This window comes from Rattus rattus, chromosome 7 (genome assembly GCF_011064425.1).
Source record: "Rattus rattus isolate New Zealand chromosome 7, Rrattus_CSIRO_v1, whole genome shotgun sequence".
NCBI classification, from domain to species: Eukaryota; Metazoa; Chordata; class Mammalia; order Rodentia; family Muridae; genus Rattus; species Rattus rattus.
In genome coordinates this window covers 68,312,736-68,333,548 of record NC_046160.1, presented here as the reverse complement: position 1 = coordinate 68,333,548, position 20,813 = coordinate 68,312,736, and the positions used below count along the sequence as shown (strand labels likewise).

The 20,813-nt window shown below is 41.8% G+C and overlaps 1 protein-coding gene across 1 annotated transcript in view; it reads left to right on the top strand.

Annotated features, from left to right (window-relative positions):
- Positions 1-20,813, top strand: part of Baz1a (bromodomain adjacent to zinc finger domain 1A) — a 90,755-nt gene that overhangs the window by 14,122 nt on the left and 55,820 nt on the right. The window contains 1 exon segment of the mRNA XM_032907744.1: positions 19,683-19,826. Coding sequence (XP_032763635.1) covers positions 19,683-19,826 — 144 coding nt within the window.

Sequence of the window (20,813 nt, the reverse complement as noted above, 5' to 3'; positions counted from 1 at the left end):
CTGAATCTTCATATAAATAGATACTGAGTAAATTATGTTGCTTTTAACTCGGACTTCTGTCTGCTAATATTTTTCTTCTATTACTGGATGAACTTTTCTATTTAGGCAAGGATGTGACTCTGAGGAGGGCTTCTTTTCTTTTCTTTTTTTTTTTTTTTTCAGAGCTGGGGACCGAACCCAGGGCCTTGTGCTTGCTAGGCAAGTGCTCTACCACTGAGCTAAATCCCCAACCCCAGAGGGCTTCTTGGCATGCAGGAAGCCCTGGGTTTCATTGTTAGCATGGCGTAAACTGAGTATGGAAGAGGTAGAAGACGCAGAAGTTCAAGGTGACCCTTGGCTCCGTAAGAGCTGATGGCCGGTCTGGCCACATGGACTTGAAGACACACTGTTTCAGTTTAGACTCTAAGTTACTGTATATAGTCTTTGCTCTTTCTCCTTTCACTTAAGAAAATATATTTTGGCTAAAATATATCACTAAGCACATTAGGAACTGTGCCTGCCATCTACTTATCTACCAATTACCTGTATAAGTTTTGGCAAACTGTTTAAAATTACCCATTTCTCTTAGACTTACTGGGAAGAGCATGCAGAGAAATGGATTAAGGTCTTTTGCTATATTGAATGAGTTCTGTACTCCGGATTGGCTCATCTCAATAATACTCTTATTTGCCTCATTTATGCTCTTCCCCTTAAATTTTTATTTTATTTTATATTTATTTTAAATTTTATATTTATTTTATTTTATTTCATTTTTATATGCATGGGTGTTTTACCTGCATCTGTTTTAGTGCATCTATGTGCACTAGAAGAGACATCAGAGCCCCTGAAATGGAGTTGGAAATGATTGTGAGTTGCCGTGTGGGTCTGGAGACTCAACCCGGGTCCTTCAGTGGTCTTGCTCTGTTTTGTTTTGTTTCTCTGTGTAGTCCTGGATGTCTGGAACTTGCTCTGTAGACCAGGCTAGCCTGCAACTTAGATATCTGCCTGCCTCTGCCTCCCGAGTACTGGAAAGCATGCAGCACCACCGCCTGGCTTAGTTAGTATACATTTCTTGACACTGGAGTTGGAAGAGTGAACAAGGCAGCCTTGGCTTCTTCATTCTAGTACAGCTTACAAGATGTAAATTCAAATAGGACTGACTTACAGCATCATTTCTTAACAGTCTCCTTAGTGCAGTTATATGACTCTGGGCAAGAAATTTAAGGTCTCTGAGTTCTATTTATTAAGATTTACTGTACATTTATGAATTTTTATCTGCGTACATATCTATACATGTTCTTGGTACCTGTGGAGGCCAGAAGAGGGTGTTGGGTCCCCAGGAACTATAGATGGTTATGAGTCTTCATATGGATGCTGTGAGTCAAACTTGGGGTCCTCTTTAAGAACAAGAGGAGCAAATGCTCTTAACTACTAAGCCATCTCTCTAGCCCATCTTATTTTGATCTATTAAGTGAATCTTTGCTGTATAGGTTTGCCTCATAGGATGTACAGACACAATAAATGTGGAATTTTTTAAGATTTATTCATTTCATGTATGTGAGCACACTGTAGCTGTCTTCAGACACACCAGAAGAGGGCATCAGATCCCAATACAGATGGCTGTGAGCCACCATGTGGTTGCTGGGAATTGAACTCAGGACCTCTGGAAGAGCAGTCAGTGCTCTTAACCACTGAACCATCAGCCCAAAATGTGAATCTTTTAACTGTATTATGTAATACTGCTATTTTATGTTTGTGTCTTGATGGTATTTTAATGTCTTAAATTAGGGGCTGTATGGTTCTCTCTCTTGCTCTCTCTCTCAGGAGATAGGGCTACTGTACTGCCCATACAATCGTAGCTTGGAGTCAGATTTCTCTTGTAGCCCTGAAAGACTTGAATACAGAACTTAACTCCTCTCCTTCAAGGCCAGTGAAGTGAATCATGAATCATATCCTTGCTGCTCTCTCAAAAAGAGGAAAAAATACTGTGCATCCAGGAAAGAGTCGCCGCTTCCTGCCATAATTAACGGATAAATAGCTGCCAGCTGTAATCTCACCCCTGAAAGGCCAAGGCAGGACGGAGTTCAAAGCCATGGCTGACATAGTGAGAACCTACATAAATACTAGAAGATTTAGACCAAACTGAACAAAGGTGCCTAGAGTGAGCATCTGTCCATGGAAATACTAATCGAAGAACAGATTTATTTAAGAATAAATTAATAGGGTTGGAGAGATGGCTTTAGTGGTTAAGAGCACTGACTGCTGGCCACCGCGGAGAGCCCGTGGGGCAGAACCCCGCGAGCGAACTCGAGCCTCGGGGCCACAGGTAAGACTAACTTATCTGCTGCAAGTGACTTGCCTGGTGGAATCGGGACAACAGAGGCAGAATCCCTCTAGGACCAGGCACGTCCTGTGTTTACCGGAAGTCCCACACCCGCGGATCCCGGCCAGCAGCAGCTCTCTGCTCCCAGAACCCGTGGGAGAGATACCTTACTGCCTGGTCGGGTGGGCACTCCTGAGGCTGCAGAGCGGAAGAGACCACCAACACTGCCCACCCCTGCCCACATCCCTGACCCAAGAGGAAACTGTACAAGGCCTCTGGGTTCCTGTGGGGGAGGGCCCAGGAGCAGCAGGAGCCCTGCCTGAGACACCGCCGGATCCTGAAGGAAACAGACCGGAGGAAAACACCAGAGGCCATCTGGAACCCTGGTGCACGGAGGCTCCCGGAAGAGGCGGCGCAGATCTTCCCGGTCGCTGCCACCGCGGAGAGCCCGTGGGCAGAACCCCGCGAGCGAACTCGAGCCTCGGGGCCACAGGTAAGACTAACTTATCTGCTGCAAGTGACTTGCCTGGTGAACTCAAGGCACAGGTCCACAGGAACAGCTGAAGACCTGTAGAAAGGAAAAACTACACGCCCGAAAGCAGAACACTCTGTCCCCATAACTGACTGAAAGAGAGGAAAACAGGTCTACAGCACTCCTGACACACAGGCCTATAGGACAGTTTAGCCACTGTCAGAAATAGCAGAACAAAGTAACACTAGAGATAATTTGATGGCGAGAGGCAAGCACAGGAACCCAAGCAACAGAAACCAAGACTACATGGCACCATCGGAGCCCAATTCTCCCATCAAAACAAACATGGAATATCCAAACACACCAGAAAAGCAAGATCTAGATTCAAAATCATATTTGATCATGATGCTGGAGAACTTCAAGAAAGACATGATGAACTCCCTTAGAGAACAAGTAGAAGCCTACAGAGAGGAATCGCAAAAATGCCTGAAAGAATTCCAGGAAAACATAAATAAACAAGTAGAAGCCCATACAGAGGAGACACAAAAATCCCTGAAAGAATTAAAGGAAAACACAATCAAACAGTGGAAGGAATTAAAAATGGAAATAGAAGCAATCAAGAAAGAACACATGGAAACAACCCTGGATATAGAAAACCAAAAGAAGAGACAAGGAGCTGTAGATACAAGCTTTACCAACAGAATACAAGAGATGGAAGAGAGAATCTCAGGAGCAGAAGATTCCATAGAAATCATTGACTCAACTGTCAAAGATAATGTAAAGCGGAAAAAGCTACTGGTCCAAAACATACAGGAAATCCAGGACTCAATGAGAAGATCAAACCTAAGGATAATAGGTATAGAAGAGAGTGAAGACTCCCAGCTCAAAGGACCAGTACATATCTTCAACAAAATCATAGAAGAAAACTTCCCTAACCTAAAAAAAGAGATACCCATAGGCATACAAGAAGCCTACAGAACTCCAAATAGATTGGACCAGAAAAGAAACACCTCCCGTCACATAATAGTCAAAACACCAAACGCACAAAATAAGGAAAGAATATTAAAAGCAGTAAGGGAAAAGGTCAAGTAACATATAAAGGCAGACCTATCAGAATCACACCAGACTTTTCGCCAGAAACTATGAAGGCCAGAAGATCCTGGACTGATGTCATACAGACCCTAAGAGAACACAAATGCCAGCCCAGGCTACTGTATCCTGCAAAACTCTCAATTAACATAGATGGAGAAACCAAGATATTCCATGACAAAACCAAATTTACACAATATCTTTCTACAAATCCAGCACTACAAAGGATAATAAATGGTAAAGCCCAACATAAGGAGGCAAGCTATACCCAAGAAGAGGCAAGAAACTAATCGTTTTGGCAACAAAACAAAGAGAAGAAAAGCACACAAACATAACACATCCACGTATGAATATAACAGGAAGCAATAATCACTATTCCTTAATATCTCTCAACATCAATGGCCTCAACTCCCCAATAAAAAGACATAGATTAACAAACTGGATACGCAACGAGGACCCTGCATTCTGCTGCCTACAGGAAACACACCTCAGAGACAAAGACAGACACTACCTCAGAGTGAAAGGCTGGAAAACAACTTTCCAGGCAAATGGTCGGAAGAAGCAAGCTGGAGTAGCCATTCTAATATCAAATAAAGTCAATTTTCAACTAAAAGTCATCAAAAAAGATAAGGAAGGACACTTTATATTTATCAAAGGAAAAATCCACCAAGATGAACTCTCAATCCTAAATATCTATGCCCCAAATACAAGGGCACCTACATACGTAAAAGAAACCTTACTAAAGCTCAAAACACACATTGCACCTCACACAATAATAGTAGGAGACTTCAACACCCCACTCTCATCAATGGACAGATCATGGAAACAGAAATTAAACAGAGACGTAGACAGACTAAGAGAAGTCATGAGCCAAATGGACTTAACGGATATTTATAGAACGTTCTACCCTAATACAAAAAGATATACCTTCTTCTCAGCTCCTCATGGTACTTTCTCCAAAATTGACCATATAATTGGTCAAAAAACGGGCCTCAACAGGTACAGAAAGATAGAAATAATCCCATGCGTGCTATCGGACCACCACGGCCTAAAGCTGGTCTTCAATAACAATAAGGGAAGAAAGCCCACATATACGTGGAAATTGAACAATGCTCTACTCAATGATAACCTGGTCAAGGAAGAAATAAAGAAAGAAATTAAAAACTTTTTAGAATTTAATGAAAATGAAGGTACAACATACCCAAACTTATGGGACACGATGAAAGCTGTGCTAAGAGGAAAACTCATAGCGCTGAGTGCCTGCAGAAAGAAACAGGAAAGAGCATATGTCAGCAGCTTGACAGCACACCTAAAAGCTCTAGAACAAAAAGAAGCAAATACACCCAGGAGGAGTAGAAGGCAGGAAATAATCAAACTCAGAGGCGAAATCAACCAAGTAGAAAAAAAAAGGACCATAGAAAGAATCAACAGAACCAAAAGTTGGTTCTTTGAGAAAATCAACAAGATAGATAAACCCTTAGCCAGACTAACGAGAGGACACAGAGAGTGTGTCCAAATTAACAAAATCAGAAATGAAAAGGGAGACATAACTACAGATTCAGAGGAAATTCAAAATATCATCAGATCTTACTATAAAAGCCTATACTCAACAAAACTTGAAAATCTGCAGGAAATGGACAATTTCCTAGACAGATACCAGGTACCGAAGTTAAATCAGGAACAGATAAACCAGTTAAACAACCCCATAACTCCTAAGGAAATAGAAGCAGTCATTAAAGGACTCCCAACCAAAAAGAGCCCAGGTCCAGACGGGTTTAGTGCAGAATTCTATCAGACCTTCATAGAAGACCTCATACCAATATTATCCAAACTATTCCACAAAATTGAAACAGATGGAGCACTACCGAACTCCTTCTATGAAGCCACAATTACTCTTATACCTAAACCACACAAAGACCCAACAAAGAAAGAGAACTTCAGACCAATTTCCCTTATGAACATCGATCACGCAAAAAATACTCAACAAAATTCTGGCAAACCGAATCCAAGAGCACACATCAAAACAATCATCCACCATGATCAAGTAGGCTTCATCCCAGGCATGCAGGGATGGTTTAATATCTGGAAAACCATCAACGTGATCCATTATATAAACAAACTGAAAGAACAAAACCACATGATCATTTCATTAGATGCTGAGAAAGCATTTGACAAAATTCAACACCCCTTCATGATAAAAGTCCTGGAAAGAATAGGAATCCAAGGCCCATACCTAAACATAGTAAAAGCCATATACAGCAAACCAGTGGCTAACATTAAACTAAATGGAGAGAAACTTGAAGCAATCCCACTAAAATCAGGGACTAGACAAGGCTGCCCACTCTCTCCCTACTTATTCAATATAGTTCTTGAAGTTCTAGCCAGAGCAATCAGACAACAAAAGGAGGTCAAGGGGGTACAGATCGGAAAAGAAGAAGTCAAAATATCACTATTTGCAGATGATATGATAGTATATTTAAGTGATCCCAAAAGTTCCACCAGAGAACTACTAAAGCTGATAAACAACTTCAGCAAAGTGGCTGGGTATAAAATTAACTCAAATAAATCAGTAGCCTTCCTCTACACAAAAGAGAAGCAAGCCGAGAAAGAAATTAGGGAAACGACACCCTTCATAATAGACCCAAATAATATAAAGTACCTCGGTGTGACTTTAACCAAGCAAGTAAAAGATTTGTACAACAAGAACTTCAAGACTCTGAAGAAAGAAATTGAAGAAGACCTCAGAAGATGGAAAGATCTCCCATGCTCATGGATTGGCAGGATTAATATAGTAAAAATGGCCATTCTGCCAAAAGCGATCTACAGATTCAATGCAATCCCCATCAAAATACCAATCCAATTCTTCAAAGAGTTAGACAGAACAATTTGCAAATTCATCTGGAATAACAAAAAACCCAGGATAGCTAAAACTATGCTCAACAATAAAAGGACTTCGGGGGGAATCGCTATCCCTGAACTCAAGCAGTATTACAGAGCAATTGTGATAAAAACTGCATGGTATTGGTACAGAGACAGACAGATAGACCAATGGAATAGAATTGAAGACCCAGAAATGAACCCCACACCTATGGTCACTTGATTTTTGACAAAGGAGCCAAATCCATCCAATGGAAAAAAAAGATAGCATTTTCAGCAAATGGTGCTGGTTCAACTGGAGGTCAACATGTAGAAGAATGCAGATCGATCCATGCTTATCACCCTGTACAAAGCTTAAGTCCAAGTGGATCAAGGACCTCCACATCAAACCAGACACACTCAAACTAATAGAAGAAAAACTAGGAAGCATCTGGAAACACATGGGCACTGGAAAAATTTCCTGAACAAAACACCAATGGCTTATGCTCTAAGATCAAGAATGGAAACAAATGGGATCTCATAAAACTACAAAGCTTCTGTAAGGCAAAGGACACTGTGGTCAGGACAAAACGGGCAAACCAACAGATTGGGAAAAGATCTTTACCAATCCTACAACAGATAGAGGCCTTATATCCAAAATATACAAAGAACTCAAAAAAGTTAGACCAAGAGGGAGACAAATAACCCTATTAAAAAATGGGGTTCAGAGCTAAACAAAGAATTCACAGCTGAGGAATGCCGAATGGCTGAGAAACACCTAAAGAAAATGTTCAACATCTTTAGTCATCAGGGAAATGCAAATCAAAACAACCCTGAGATTTCACCTCACACCAGTGAGAATGGCTAAGATCAAAAACTCAGGTGACAGCAAATGCTGGCGAGGATGTGGAGAAAGAGGAACACTCCTCCATTGTTGGTGGGGTTGCAGACTGGTACAACCATTCTGGAAATCAGTCTGGAGGTTTCTCAGAAAATTGGACATTGAACTGCCTGAGGATCCAGCTATACCTCTCTTGGGCATATACCCAAAAGATGCCCCAACATATAAAAAAGACACGTGCTCCACTATGTTCATCGCAGCCTTATTTATAATAGCCAGAAGCTGGAAAGAACCCAGATGCCCTTCAACAGAGGAATGGATACAGAAAATGTGGTACATCTACACAATGGAATATTACTCAGCTATCAAAAACAACGACTTTATGAAATTAAGTAGGCAAATGGTTGGAACTGGAAAATATCATTCTGAGTGAGCTAACCCAATCACAGAAAGACATACATGGTATGCACTCACTGATAAGTGGCTATTAGCCCAAATGCTTGAATTACCCTAGTGGCCTAGAACAAATGAAACTCAAGACGGATGATCAAAATGTGAAGGCTTCACTCCTTCTTTAAAAGGGGAACAAGAATACCCGTGGCAGGGAAGAGAGAGGCAAAGATTAAAACAGAGACTGAAGGAACACCATTCAGAGCCTGCCCCACATGTGGCCCATACATATAGAGCCACCCAATTAGACAAGATGGATGAAGCAAAGAAGTGCAGACCGACAGGAGCGGATGTAGATCTAACCTGAGAGACACAGCCAGAATACAGCAAATACAGAGGCGAATGCCAGCAGCAAACCACTGAACTGAGAACGGGGCGCCCGTTGAAGGAATCAGAGAATGAACTGGAAGAGCTTGAAGGGGCTCGAGACCCCATATGTACAACAATGCCAAGCAACCAGAGCTTCCAGGGACTAAGCCACTACCTAAAGACTATACATGGACTGACCCTGGACTCTGACCTCATAGGTAGCAATGAATATCCTAGTAAGAGCACCAGTGGAAGGGGAAGCCCTGGGTCCTGCTAAGACTGAACCCCCAGTGAACTAGACTGTCGGGGAGGGCGGCAATGGGGGGGGGTTGGGAGGAACACCCATAAGGAAGGGGGGGGAGGGAAGGGATGTTTGCCAAATGTACATAAGAAATACTCAAGTTAATAAAAAAAAAAAAAAAAAAAAGAGCACTGACTGCTCTTCCAGAGGTCCTGAGTTCAATTCCCAGCAACCACATGGTGGCTCACAACCATCTGTAATGGGATCCGATGCCCTCTTTTGGTCTGTCTGAAGACACTGACAGTGTACTCATATATAATAAATAAATAAATATTTTAAAAAAAGAATTAATAATTTCAGTGTGTTTGTAAGATAGTAAGCCTTCTAGAAGAACAGGCAATTCCAATCCTTTGGACCATACATGTGAACTTTAAAGTGAACTGAAAATCCAAGATTGGATAGACAGTACTGCTTGATGTTTATCCATACGCTTTACCTCTGCTTAGACTGTGCACACTACTCAAGAGCCTACTGACCCAACTCTCATACTAACATTAGAAGGTTGGTGCTATAACTGTCCCACATACAGAACCATCTTTATTTGGGTGTATGTGTGCATGCACACTTGATATGTGAAACCGACATTTAGTGTCTTTCTCTGTCACTGTCCACCTTATGTGTCTGCACATATGCATGTTTGTGCAAATCTGTGGTTATGTGTACATGTGTGGTGATCCAGAGATTGATGTTGGGTGTCTTTTCAGAACTCACCATTGAACAGATGGCCAGTGAGCTAGAGATCTGTCTGGATCTGCTATCCCAGTACAGGATGACAAGTATATTCTGCTTTGTCTTTTATATGGGTGCTAGGAGTTGAACTGGGCTCCTCATGTTTGCACAGTGAACATTTAATTGACTGAGTCATTTCCCCAGCACACATTTTTTTTTTGAGACAAGGTCTCATGTAGCTCAAGTGTTTGGTTTTGTTGTTGTTGAGATTTACTTATTTTATATGTAAGAATGGTTTGCCTGTGTGTATGTCTGAACAGTATTAGCATACCTGACGCCTTTTGGAAGTCAGTAAGGTAGTGTTGGGTTCCCTAGAGTCATGAACGATTGTGAGCCACCATGTTGTTGCTGTGAATTACAAACCTTGGTCCTTTGCAAGAACATCAAGACTCTTAAACTCTGAGCCATCTCTTCAGACCCCCAGTTTTTTGTTTGCTTGCTTTGAGACAAGGTCTCACTGTGTAGCCTCTGACTGACTTGAACTCACGATATAGACCAGGTGGCCTCAAACTCCAAAAGATCACCTGCCCCTGCCTTCCAACTGGTGAGATTAAAGGCATGTGCTACCATGCCCAGCCCCAACTACTACCATGTCCAACCCCAACTACACAGTTTTTATAGGATCATTTTGAAATTGATTGATTGGGGGTTTGTGTGTTTATTTGGTTTGATTGGGGGTTTTGGTTGGGGTGTGTGCCAAGATCAACTGGCTTTTTTTCTTTAAACAAAGATGGCCTCACACTGTTCTGTAACTTACTAAAAAGATATAACTCCACTGATAAAAAGCTGTTTTAAAAGGCACATAGATAAGATGTTCTAGGAAGCTCACAGTAAGTAGATTTGAGAAAATAGATGGCAGAAGGTATTCCTAAGGCACACTGATACATCAAGAAGTGACCATTAATACTGGAGGAGAAGCTGGAAAAAGTATGGTAGGATTGGAACATTATAGAACGGAAAGCATAGGAGAAGGTCTTGAGCCTGTAGGTCAAGGGGCCTAGCACTAGGTGCTCATATTACTCTTCATGGGCAGATTTAATTGACCCAGGAGTTTTTAAAATGCTATATACTTTACTTGTTCAGAGTATGATTTTGAAAATCTGCTTGTTTAAAAAAACTCATTTATTTTATATATAGGAATACACTGTAACTGTCTTCAGACACACCAGAAGAGGGCATCAGATCCCATTACAGATAGTTGTGAGCCACCATGTGGTTGCTGGGAATTGAACTCAGGACCTCTGGAAGAGCAGTCAGTGCTCTTAACCGCTGAACCATCTCTCCAGCCCAGAAAAATCTGCTTTTTCTACTAGCTGACTGACTTTCCCAACTTAGGTTAAATAAGTAACAGAGCAGACTCAGATTTGCACCGGAGCGTTTCATTGATCTCTAGGGGTCTCCTAAATATGATCTCTGTACTATATGGGCTTAAAGTTTTAAAGAATTTTAAGAGATTTTATATGTATGTTTGCACAGTAGTGTGTGTATAACTACTATGCTATGAATGGGGCCAGAAGAGACCATCAGATTCCCTGGGACTGGGCAGTTGTGAGCTGTCTTGTGGGTATTGGGAATCAAATCTGGGTCTTCTACAAAAGTAGTGTGTGCTCTTAACTGCTGAATTCCAGCCCTGTGGAATTAACTTTTTAAAAATTATTTAGTAAAAAAAAGCATAAGCTATTATAGGCTTCAATTTTTTTTCAAACTACCTTGGAAAGTAAATATTATAGCATTCTTTTAACTCTGTAAATATATCAGTTTTAGCATCATATGGTGACCCACGTGCTTGTCTATACTTTCAGAACCTGTGGGCAGAGGTGGGAGGGTCACTGCAAGGTAAGGCCAGCATGGTCTATGGCCTGCCTGGGCTGTGCTTAAGGAGGCTTTGTCTCAAAACAGGAAAAGAAAGGTGACCAACATACTACCACTCTTAACATTTCAAATATTACAATATTTTCTCAATAAATTGAAGAAATTTTGAACAAAGACATGTAAGGAGTAGGCACTCAGGACATGATATAATTAGAAGTGAGAAAAATGGACATTTTCTCTTGTAATTCCTTTGTGTTTATGTGTCTTGAGGGCATGGTCCTAGGAGTCATTCCTAAAGCACCAATGTATTGAGACAGATCCCTCATTGGCCTGGAGCTCACTCACTATCTAGGCTAGGCTGGCTGGACAGTGGACCCACAGATTCCTGTCTCTGTCTCACAGAGCTAGGCTTACAAGCACATACTTCCTTGCCCAACTCTTCCCTACTCACCCTACCCACATGCAGTGAACTTTATTGATAGAATTTAGGTTACCTAAGACCCTCTCCTTCCCCCATAAGTCCAGTATGGAAGCTGTGAGGGGAGATGCTCAGTGGTAGGGTCTGATTTTGGACAGAGTCCTTAGCAGCCAAGGGCCTCTCTCCACCTGTGTTTTTGCTGGGTCCAGGGCTTCTTACTCCTTGGAGGCCATGTGGACCATGATATCCGCTATCCTGCCATTGTAGCCAAATTTGTTGTTATATCATAGCGGGAATGAGTTTGATAAAGTGGTCAATTGAGGGCAATGCCAGCATGCAGCAGCATCAAAGGTGGAGGAATGGATGTCACAGTTAAAGTCACAGGAGACAACCTGGTTCTCAGCATAGCTAGCTCAGGGTGTCCTTAGTGAGCCCTCTGATACTTGCTTTACCACCTTCCTGCTGCCATTGTGCCTGGCAGCCTTCTCAAATCTGCAGGTCAGATCCTCAACAGACATAGTGGCAATCGGAACCCAGAAAGCCACAGCAGTGAGCTCGTTCAGTTCTGGGATGACCTTGCCCACAGCCTCAGGAGCTCCTGTAGGTGCAGGGATGATGTTCCCCGAACACCCTGTGGCCATCACCACAGTTTATCATAGGGCCTTCTATAGTCTTCAGGGCAGTGGTGACGGCATGGACTGTGGTCATGAGTCCTTCCACAAACTTCATCATGGGTAACCTTTGGTTGGGGTTGCTGAGCAGCTGACAGTGCAGAAGGCATTGCTAGCAATTTTGAGTGACTTGTCAATACTTTCTGTAGTTCATGTCTATGGAGGGGACAGCCAAAGGGGAAAAGATTGACTCCAGTCTTCTCCATGGTAGTGAAGTAGTGAAGGCACCAGTAGACACTGTGCGCTCCCTCCCTCCCCCCCTCCTCTAAAATATTGGTTCTAGGGATCAAACTCAGGTTCTTGGCGTTGAACAGCAAGTGCATTACCAGCCTGAGCTTTTTTGGTATCACTCTCTTTAATGTAATCCATGAATAGAATGTATTCACATTGAGAACACAGTGGAACACTTAGAGTTATTTTGATTTGAACATATACATGTTTAATGCCCGTGACTGGGTCCTCATAAGATCGAGAAGACATTTTTGAAAAGGGGTTAATTAGAAATAGGTTTGTATTCATTTGTTTGTTTGTAAGTGCCAAGGTCTCATGTGGCCCAGGTGGTTTTCACATCTGTTACATAGTTAAGGTTGACTTTGAACTGTTGATTGTCCTGCCTGGACTTACAGATGTATTATTGCTTTTGAGTTTGACTAGAAGTTTAAAGGGGAAATTTTCACACACACACACACACACACACACACACACACACACACACACACACGGGGCGGGGGGAGTTGGGGTGTAGAGGGGGCAAGGGGCATATTAGACACAAATGCAGGAGGGAAGCTTCTTATTTAGTCTTAAAGATAGTATATAAAAATTTCCAGCAACATACTAATTAAAAAACTTGTTTATTTTATGCACATGAGTGTTTTGCCTGCTGGTCAGTATATGTGTGCTTGCTGCCCATAGAGGTCAGAAGGCCACGATGGGGGTGCTGTGCTGAACCCAGATCCTTTGCAAGAGCAGCAGTGCTCTTAACCGTAATCTCTGACCTGTGTCTCCAGCTCCTACCCACTTGTTTTGGTTTTTTTTTTGTTTTTTTTTTTTGTTTTTTTGTTTTTTTGTTTTTTTGGTTCTTTTTATCGGAGCTGGGGATCGAACCCAGGGCCTTGCGCTTCCTAGGCAAGCGCTCTACCACTGAGCTAAATCCCCAACCCCCTTGTTTTTTTTTTTTTTTTAAAGGCTTTAATCTGGATAACTATACTATGATCTGTTTTATTTGTTTAGGTGATTTTTCAAGAGAGGCTTTAGTCCTGGAACTCTAGACCAGACTAGCCTTGAACTCAGAGATCCACCTACCTCTGCTCCCTGAGTGCTGGGAGTAAGGGTGCAGGTCACCACATCAAGCTGGTTAACAACTGATTTTTTTTTTCTTTTTTTTTTTTTCAGAGCTGGGGACCCGAACCCAGGGCCTTGCTTTCTAGGCAAGTGCTCTACCACTGAGCTAAATCCCCAACCCCAACAACTGATCTTTTAATGCTTGTGCTGATTGGGTTTTATTGTCAAGCTGACAGAACCAAGATTTCCCCTAGAAGGAAACCTTTTTGTTTTTTGTTTGTTTGGTTTTTTGTTTTGTCTCATTTTTTCGTTTGCTTATTTGTTTTGAGACAAAGTCCCCTATGTAGGCCTTGCTGTCCTGAACTTGCTATGTGGACTATGGCTATGAGGCCAACCTAGAGACCCTGAGCTCTGGGATTGAAAGCTGCGTGGCTGGAGCAGGGACCGTGTTAGTGCAGGGTTGCCTACATCCCGTTGACTTTCAGGCATGTCTTGGCTGTTAGGTGACAAAGCCCATCGCGGTGGCACCATTCTGTGGGCAGGCATTTCTTAAGACAAGATTCCAAATATGAGCAAGCCAGGAGAGAAGAGCAAGGAAGGGTGTTTTATTATCTCTGTCCTCTTGACTGTGGCTGTAATGGGACAAGCTAGCTGCTTGAGGCCCTGCCTTTGACTTCTCCAAAATAATAAACTATAACTCAGAATTGTGAGTTAAAATAAGTCCCCCCCCCTCTCATCAGTTGATTTCTGTCAGGGTGTGTGTCACAGCAGCACAAATGAACCTCTAATAAGGCCAAGATTGCTAGTTCCTGGCCAAGGAATGTGTGTCTTAAACAACATCCTAAAATTCCTGTCATTGTTTCTTGATGACTCTAAGATAATGATAGTTCTTTTTGCTTGCTTGCTTTTTGAAATGAGATCTTGCTTTGTTTCCTGGGTTAGAATTGAGCTCATGATCCTATTCCTTCAGCATCCTGAATAGCTGGGATTAGAGACATAGAACAGTGCCTGATAAGATCATTTTTAGTTTCAAAACTACTCAGGATAGTTGTCTGTATTTTTACATTTATGTACTTATTTGGGTGGGGGCCTCTCATATGGAAATTGAGGACAACTTAGAAGAATTGGTTCTTTCCTACCACTGTGTGGATTCTGGGGTCAAACTCAGGTTATCAGGCTTGGTGACGGGTGCCTTTACCATTCCCAAGAGCTATCCTACTAGACTTTTTATATTTTATATAAAATATTTTATATTTTTATATTTTTTTAGCTAGATTCTTACTGTGTTGCCTAGGCTGACCTCAACTCACTATGCATGTAGCCCAGGTTGGCCTTGACTTTGGACTTATTCTAAAAGTAACATACATAGTATCCATTATTTTCATCCCTTATTGATTTATTTCTCGTATATGGAATAAACACTTGTAATCAGAGTTAATATTTTTATATCTATTATTAGCAAATTAAATTACTGTTTTGAAATAATTATTGCTTCACATAAGGCTATAAAACAAAGTTTTTCCCAATGATATTGTCTTGCAAAATTATGGTAACAGTGATAGGATATTGACAGGAATTGATATAGTTTGGATATCGAACATTTCTGTCACTATAAGCCCTTTTCCCCCCAAATGCTATTCATGTAAAGCTACCTCAACTCTCTGTCCCTTGAGTGAGCAAGTGGCACATCTCTTGAGGTGCTAGGGATCGCCACTTTTTAGGTCATGATTGTTAAACTAATCTTCCATTTTCTGAAACAAATATGACTTGAAAGCTTTATTGCCATTAATAATTATTTTGTGATTCTCTAAACTTTTTTGTATCTCAATAATCTTTGGAGTCTCTGGAATGAAGAAATAATAGCAAGTGGATTTGAAAGACATTTAAGCTAATTTCTGTGGAAGTCTATTAGGTGCTGACTCAGCATTTTGAGTAACTCTTGAAGCCAAGTAAAGCCTAGTCAAGAGTGGGACCTGTGGTTTGTGTGTGGTACATAGCTAATAGCAATATTGACAATAGCTAATTCAATTGATATATCAAATGTGTATTACATTCTAGGCAGTGTCTCAATAATGTACTGGTTTCCTTCTCCCTAATACTGTCAGGAAACTGTTCTTTCCGTGGTTTTAAGGAGATCAGTACCTCAAACTCTTACAGCACTGTATACCCATTTGTGGGTAGACTGTTCCCTCTGTGATATGTAAGATCATTTAGACCCTACACCAAATGCCTAGGCCCTAAGTGGGCTTGGATTTTTCTTCTCATGACCATCACCTTCAGTACTATCAGAAATGTGTGGGCTCTGCTATTATCAGTCTCAGATTCCCTGAAGTTTTCTTCATTGCCGTGTGAAGACTGGGCCTTGTAGATCCAGATGTGAGATTTAAGTCTTCAAAAGTGAATGTGATAGCCAGATCCTGTCAAAAAGAGAAAGAAGGAAGGAAGGAAATAAAAAACAATTTTATTGCTTTCATGTCTCTAAATTCCAGATCTTGTCAGTAAACTGTACCACTACCCAAAAAGTTTTGAGATGACTTCTTGCAGTTTTTCCTCTTTAGAAACTTTGCTTTACCTCTGTCGGCCAGTGTGAAAGTCAGCCTGCAAACATTTAGACACTTCCATTTGCTGGCAATGTGGGTGTGCTCATTGAATTTCTCCCAGGCTTCTCTGTTAGGACAAAAATATAGGTTTATGTTTTGTGTTAAGAAAAAAAACCCACTTTGCCATTTTAATCATTTTAATTGTGAAATTCAGTGGTGGTCACAGCGTTGTATAACTATCACCACTATTTCCAGAACATTTTCATCATTCCAAACAGAAACTCTGTACTCGTTAGGCAATCACTTCCCATTCTGCCCTTCTACCTCCCTTGGTAACCTTGATTCTACTTTCTGTCTATGACTTGTTTGTTTTATATACTTCATGTGAGCAGGTTCAAGTGTTTGTCCTTTTGCAGCTTATCACACTGACTGTTTCCAGGGTCCATTCATATTTAGAATGTATTAGAATGTCATTCTTTTTATGTCAGGATGTTCTGTTGTGTTTATATAACCATATTTTGTTTATCTAGCTGTCAGTGGACTTTTTGGTTGGTTTTATGTTTTGTCTACTGGAAACACTGGTGTTCAAATATTTAAATTCTTTTTTCAATTTTTAAGTGGAGTTGATAGCTTTATGACAGTTTTGTGTTTGACTTTGTGGGGAAATGGAAATGCTGTTTTTTATAACGTCTGCTGTAAAAGTTTGGTCCTGGTTCTTCCTCACAGCCCTATGCTCCCAGAAATAAGACTTAGACTCAAAAATATATTTACAGATACCTTGGCCATATAGCTAGGTTCTTCTCTGACTAGATCATAATTTATAACCCATTTACTCTAATCTTCATTCTGCTGCATGGCTGGTTACCTGTTCTCTGGTACCATGGGCCCACTTTGTCACATCTTCCTGGGTGAATCTCCCAAGCCTGGCACTTTCCCAGGTGTCCCATTTCCTATTTCCTGCCTAAGCTGTAGGCCGTCAGAATTATTATTGGCAGGTGACACATCCATACAGATATAAAATATTCTCTCTACGTCTTTGCATCAGTTCTTATTTCTCTACAGCCTTCCCAGAACTTGTTTAATGATAAATTTTGCTTTTGAGATAAATGCCACCTTAATGGAAATGGTCTACTACTTGCTGTGATTTTGATTCTGTGCTTTGCAAATGAGCCAAGCATCTTTTTGATTGGCTCTTTGCCATTTTTATCTTCTTTAGAGAAGTGTCTACTCAGACCTACTAATTTTTAAAAATTTCGTTGTTTTTCTTTCAGTTGTAAAAACTCTTCGTGTATTTATTCTATTTCGGGTTTTCTAGAATGAAGACTGTTCTTCAGTCTTTTAAGACTTATGTTTATGTGTGATTCCCGTAAGTGCACATGGGCACTATATGCATTAGATCCCTGCAACTGGTGTTACAAGCCGAAATGTGGACTAGGGAACTGAACCCCCGTCCTCTGCAGGAGCAGCGGTGCTCTTAGATATTGAGATGGCACAGTGTGCATATCTGTGTGTGGGTGTGTGCACATGAGCTAGACACCCGAGGAAGCCAGAGGTGTTGGATGTCCTTGGAGCAGGATTTACAGGCAGCCGTGAGCATGCTGATGTGGATGCTGGGATTGAAATCAGGTCCTCTGCAAGAGCAGTAAGCACTCTCAACTGCTGAGCTACCTCTCCAGCCCTTTACAACGATTTATTTATTTTAGATTTATATTTATTATTATAAATTACATATGTGCATGTGGGTTTGTGTACATGAATTCACGTTTCAGCAGAGGCCAGAGGTATTGGATTCCACTAGAGCTTCAGTTTGAGGCATCTTTAAGCCAACTGAAGTCAGTGCTGGGAACTGAACTCAGGTCTGTAAGAACAGTGCGAACTGGGGTTGGGGATTTAGCTCAGTGGTAGAGCGCTTGCCTAGGAAGCTTAAGGCCCTGGGTTCGGTCCCCAGCTCAAAAAAAAAAAAAAAAAAAAAAAAAAAAAAAAAAGAACAGTGCGAACTGTTACTCATGAATGTGTGTGTATAAAAATATATGTGTATAAAACATGGTACACAGACAGAAATGTAGGCAAAACACGCGTACACATAAAATGGGAAAAAAAAGGGAAAGCAGGACATGTAGAAACATAGCAACAGAAGAAGCAAGAGCCAGGGCTGGTGGGACCTCATCCGGTCCCTCTGTAGTTGTCAGGCAATCAAGGGTAGTCTCAGTAAGAATAAACATACATTTCTAGCAATGAGCTGTTTCCCTGTTCTCTGAGGAGAGAGGCAGGCCCATGTTAGAGACTGTGCTATCTCATTCAATGAACAAGACTGTGCATGGTGTCTGTGCACCATAGATATACATGTAATGATATAATTATCATTACTCCTAGGAGAAGAGCTGTCAAATGAATAGTCCTGTGAATACTGATACAAACACATGCGCTCGCACACACACACATGCACACACTCACAGACATATAGAGCTTCTCTATGTAGCCCTGGCTGTCTTGGTAAACAATGTTTACCAAGCTGGCTGCAAACTCACGGAGATCTGCCTGCCTCTGCCTCCCAAGTGCTGGGGTTAAAGGCATGTGACATCACTGCATCACTTAAGAGTGTAATTACTGACTGTTTTGGTGGCACATTGCATGTGCCCCTAGTACTTCAGAGGCTAAAGCAGGAGAGTCAAAAGTTTGAGGCTAGTTGGGGATTTAGCTCAGTGGTAGAGCGCTTGCCTAGCAAGCACAAGGCCCTGGGTTCAGTCCCCAGCTCCGGAAAAAAAGAACCAAGAAAAAAAAAGTTTGAGGCTAGCCTCATATGTATATTGAAATTGTCTCAAATGCAATTCCGTAGAGACAATTTAACCTCACTAGATTTAATAAGATAAATAATGTATTGATCACAATTCTCCTGATAGAAAATGTATTTGTGGATGGTTGGAGAGGGAAGAGTATGTAAGAGAACTGGCTCCCTAGGTTCCGAAAGCATAGTTCTCACACTTGGCGATCTGACAAGTGGGTTACCAGGGGCTGGGAGTGTAGCGTTGTGGTCCATATTTGAAGGCAGAATCAGGAGGCTGAGGGTGCAGTTGTCAGTCTGAAGCTGAAGGCCTACCTGAGAACAACGGGAAGGGGGCTACAGGACCAGAGCCCAGAGATCTCAGAGTTCTCTTCCGGGTAGAGTAAGGTACCCCAGCAAGAAAGTGAGTTTACCATTTCCCTGCCTTTTTGTTAAGTATGTTATGGGGAGAAGCTAATAGGATTATACTTGCCAACATGAAGGGCAAACCTGCCCCTGCAGCCCTGCTGACTCACTCCTGCCTCCTTCTCCTCTGGAAGCGTAGCAGGAGACTGTGCTGCTTTGTCACCCTGTGCAGCCCTGGGCTGGCCCAGTGCATGCTGGCAGGCACCGAAACAGCTCAAGAATCCCATCCACTGTACTTAAAAATTAGATGTCAGATTTTCTCTAATTGAATTATTTACTTAGCCATAGTCTTCAGAATATAGACCTGTGTAGTTTATGAATGCATTTGGGTTATATTGCTAGTAAGATGTCTCTTTTAGACCCTGTTAGAACTAGACACAGTACTCTTCTGATGGGCCTTGCATTTTGTGATTCTTTGTTTCAGGCTGCAGTGTAGGATCTTGGAAGTCCTCCCTCCATTACATCAAAATGGTTTTACTAATGGACACATGAGCAGTGTTGACGGAGAGACTATTGTCATCAGTGACAGTGACGACTCAGAAACACAAAGCAGTTCTTTTCAACATGGGTGAGTAGTTTATATGTTAGCTATCAGATTGGTGATCATCTAATGAAATACAAATTCTCTTTCCTGCCTTTCCTTTTCTAGTCACACTGTGGTGTGCTGTCCTTAAATTACCTATTTCAACAACATGTTAGAATTTCCAAAATGTAAACCTAATTAACTTTCTAATTAGCTGCTTAAGAGCAGTCCATCCCCCTTGCTGGGTCTGACAGTGCACATGCCTTTGGGCTAAATAGTCAGACAATGTCTCCAAAAAACCAAGACCAAATAAAATAGCATGTGTGCTACAGCCTGCCTATGGCGGTCATAGGATATGTGGGAGCCAGTTTTTTCTTCACCCTGTGGGTTCTGGGTATGGAGCTCAGGTGGTCAGGTCCTGGAGATCGTCATTGCACCAGCCTAGTGTTCTACTCCTTATATGCCAGTTCCACTAACCTACTGAAGGACAAGCTTGCTTGTTTGCTTTGAGACAGGGTTTCTCTGTGTAATAGTCCTGGCTGGCCTGGAACTCACATAGATGCACCTGCCTCTGCCTCTCGAGTGCTGGATGAAGGACATGTCTGTTGCTTCCGTGTGTTGGCAATTTCAAATAAAAACTGCTGTGAACATACATATATGGCAGGCTTCCGTGTTGGTGTAAGCTTTTTGCACATTTGGGCAAATATGAAGGAGTTTGAGTGCTAGATCACATAAGGGTGTGTTTTGTTCTTAATTGTTTTTATTTTGTAGGTACACATGGTGTACATGTATGTGCATGCAGATACATGTTCGTATGATATTTGGAGGCCAGAGGACAGCCTTAAGCTCCACTCCACTCATAGGCATCCATCTAATTTTTTGAGACAGGTTCTCTCATTAGGACCTGGAGTTCACTGGGCTGGCTGGGCAGAACACCCTGGAGGCTTGCCCTGTCTTGCCTCCCCAGCACTGGGATTCCAAGTGTAGTCCTCTGTTGCATGGGGGTTGGGGTCAAATGCAGGTTTTGTGCTT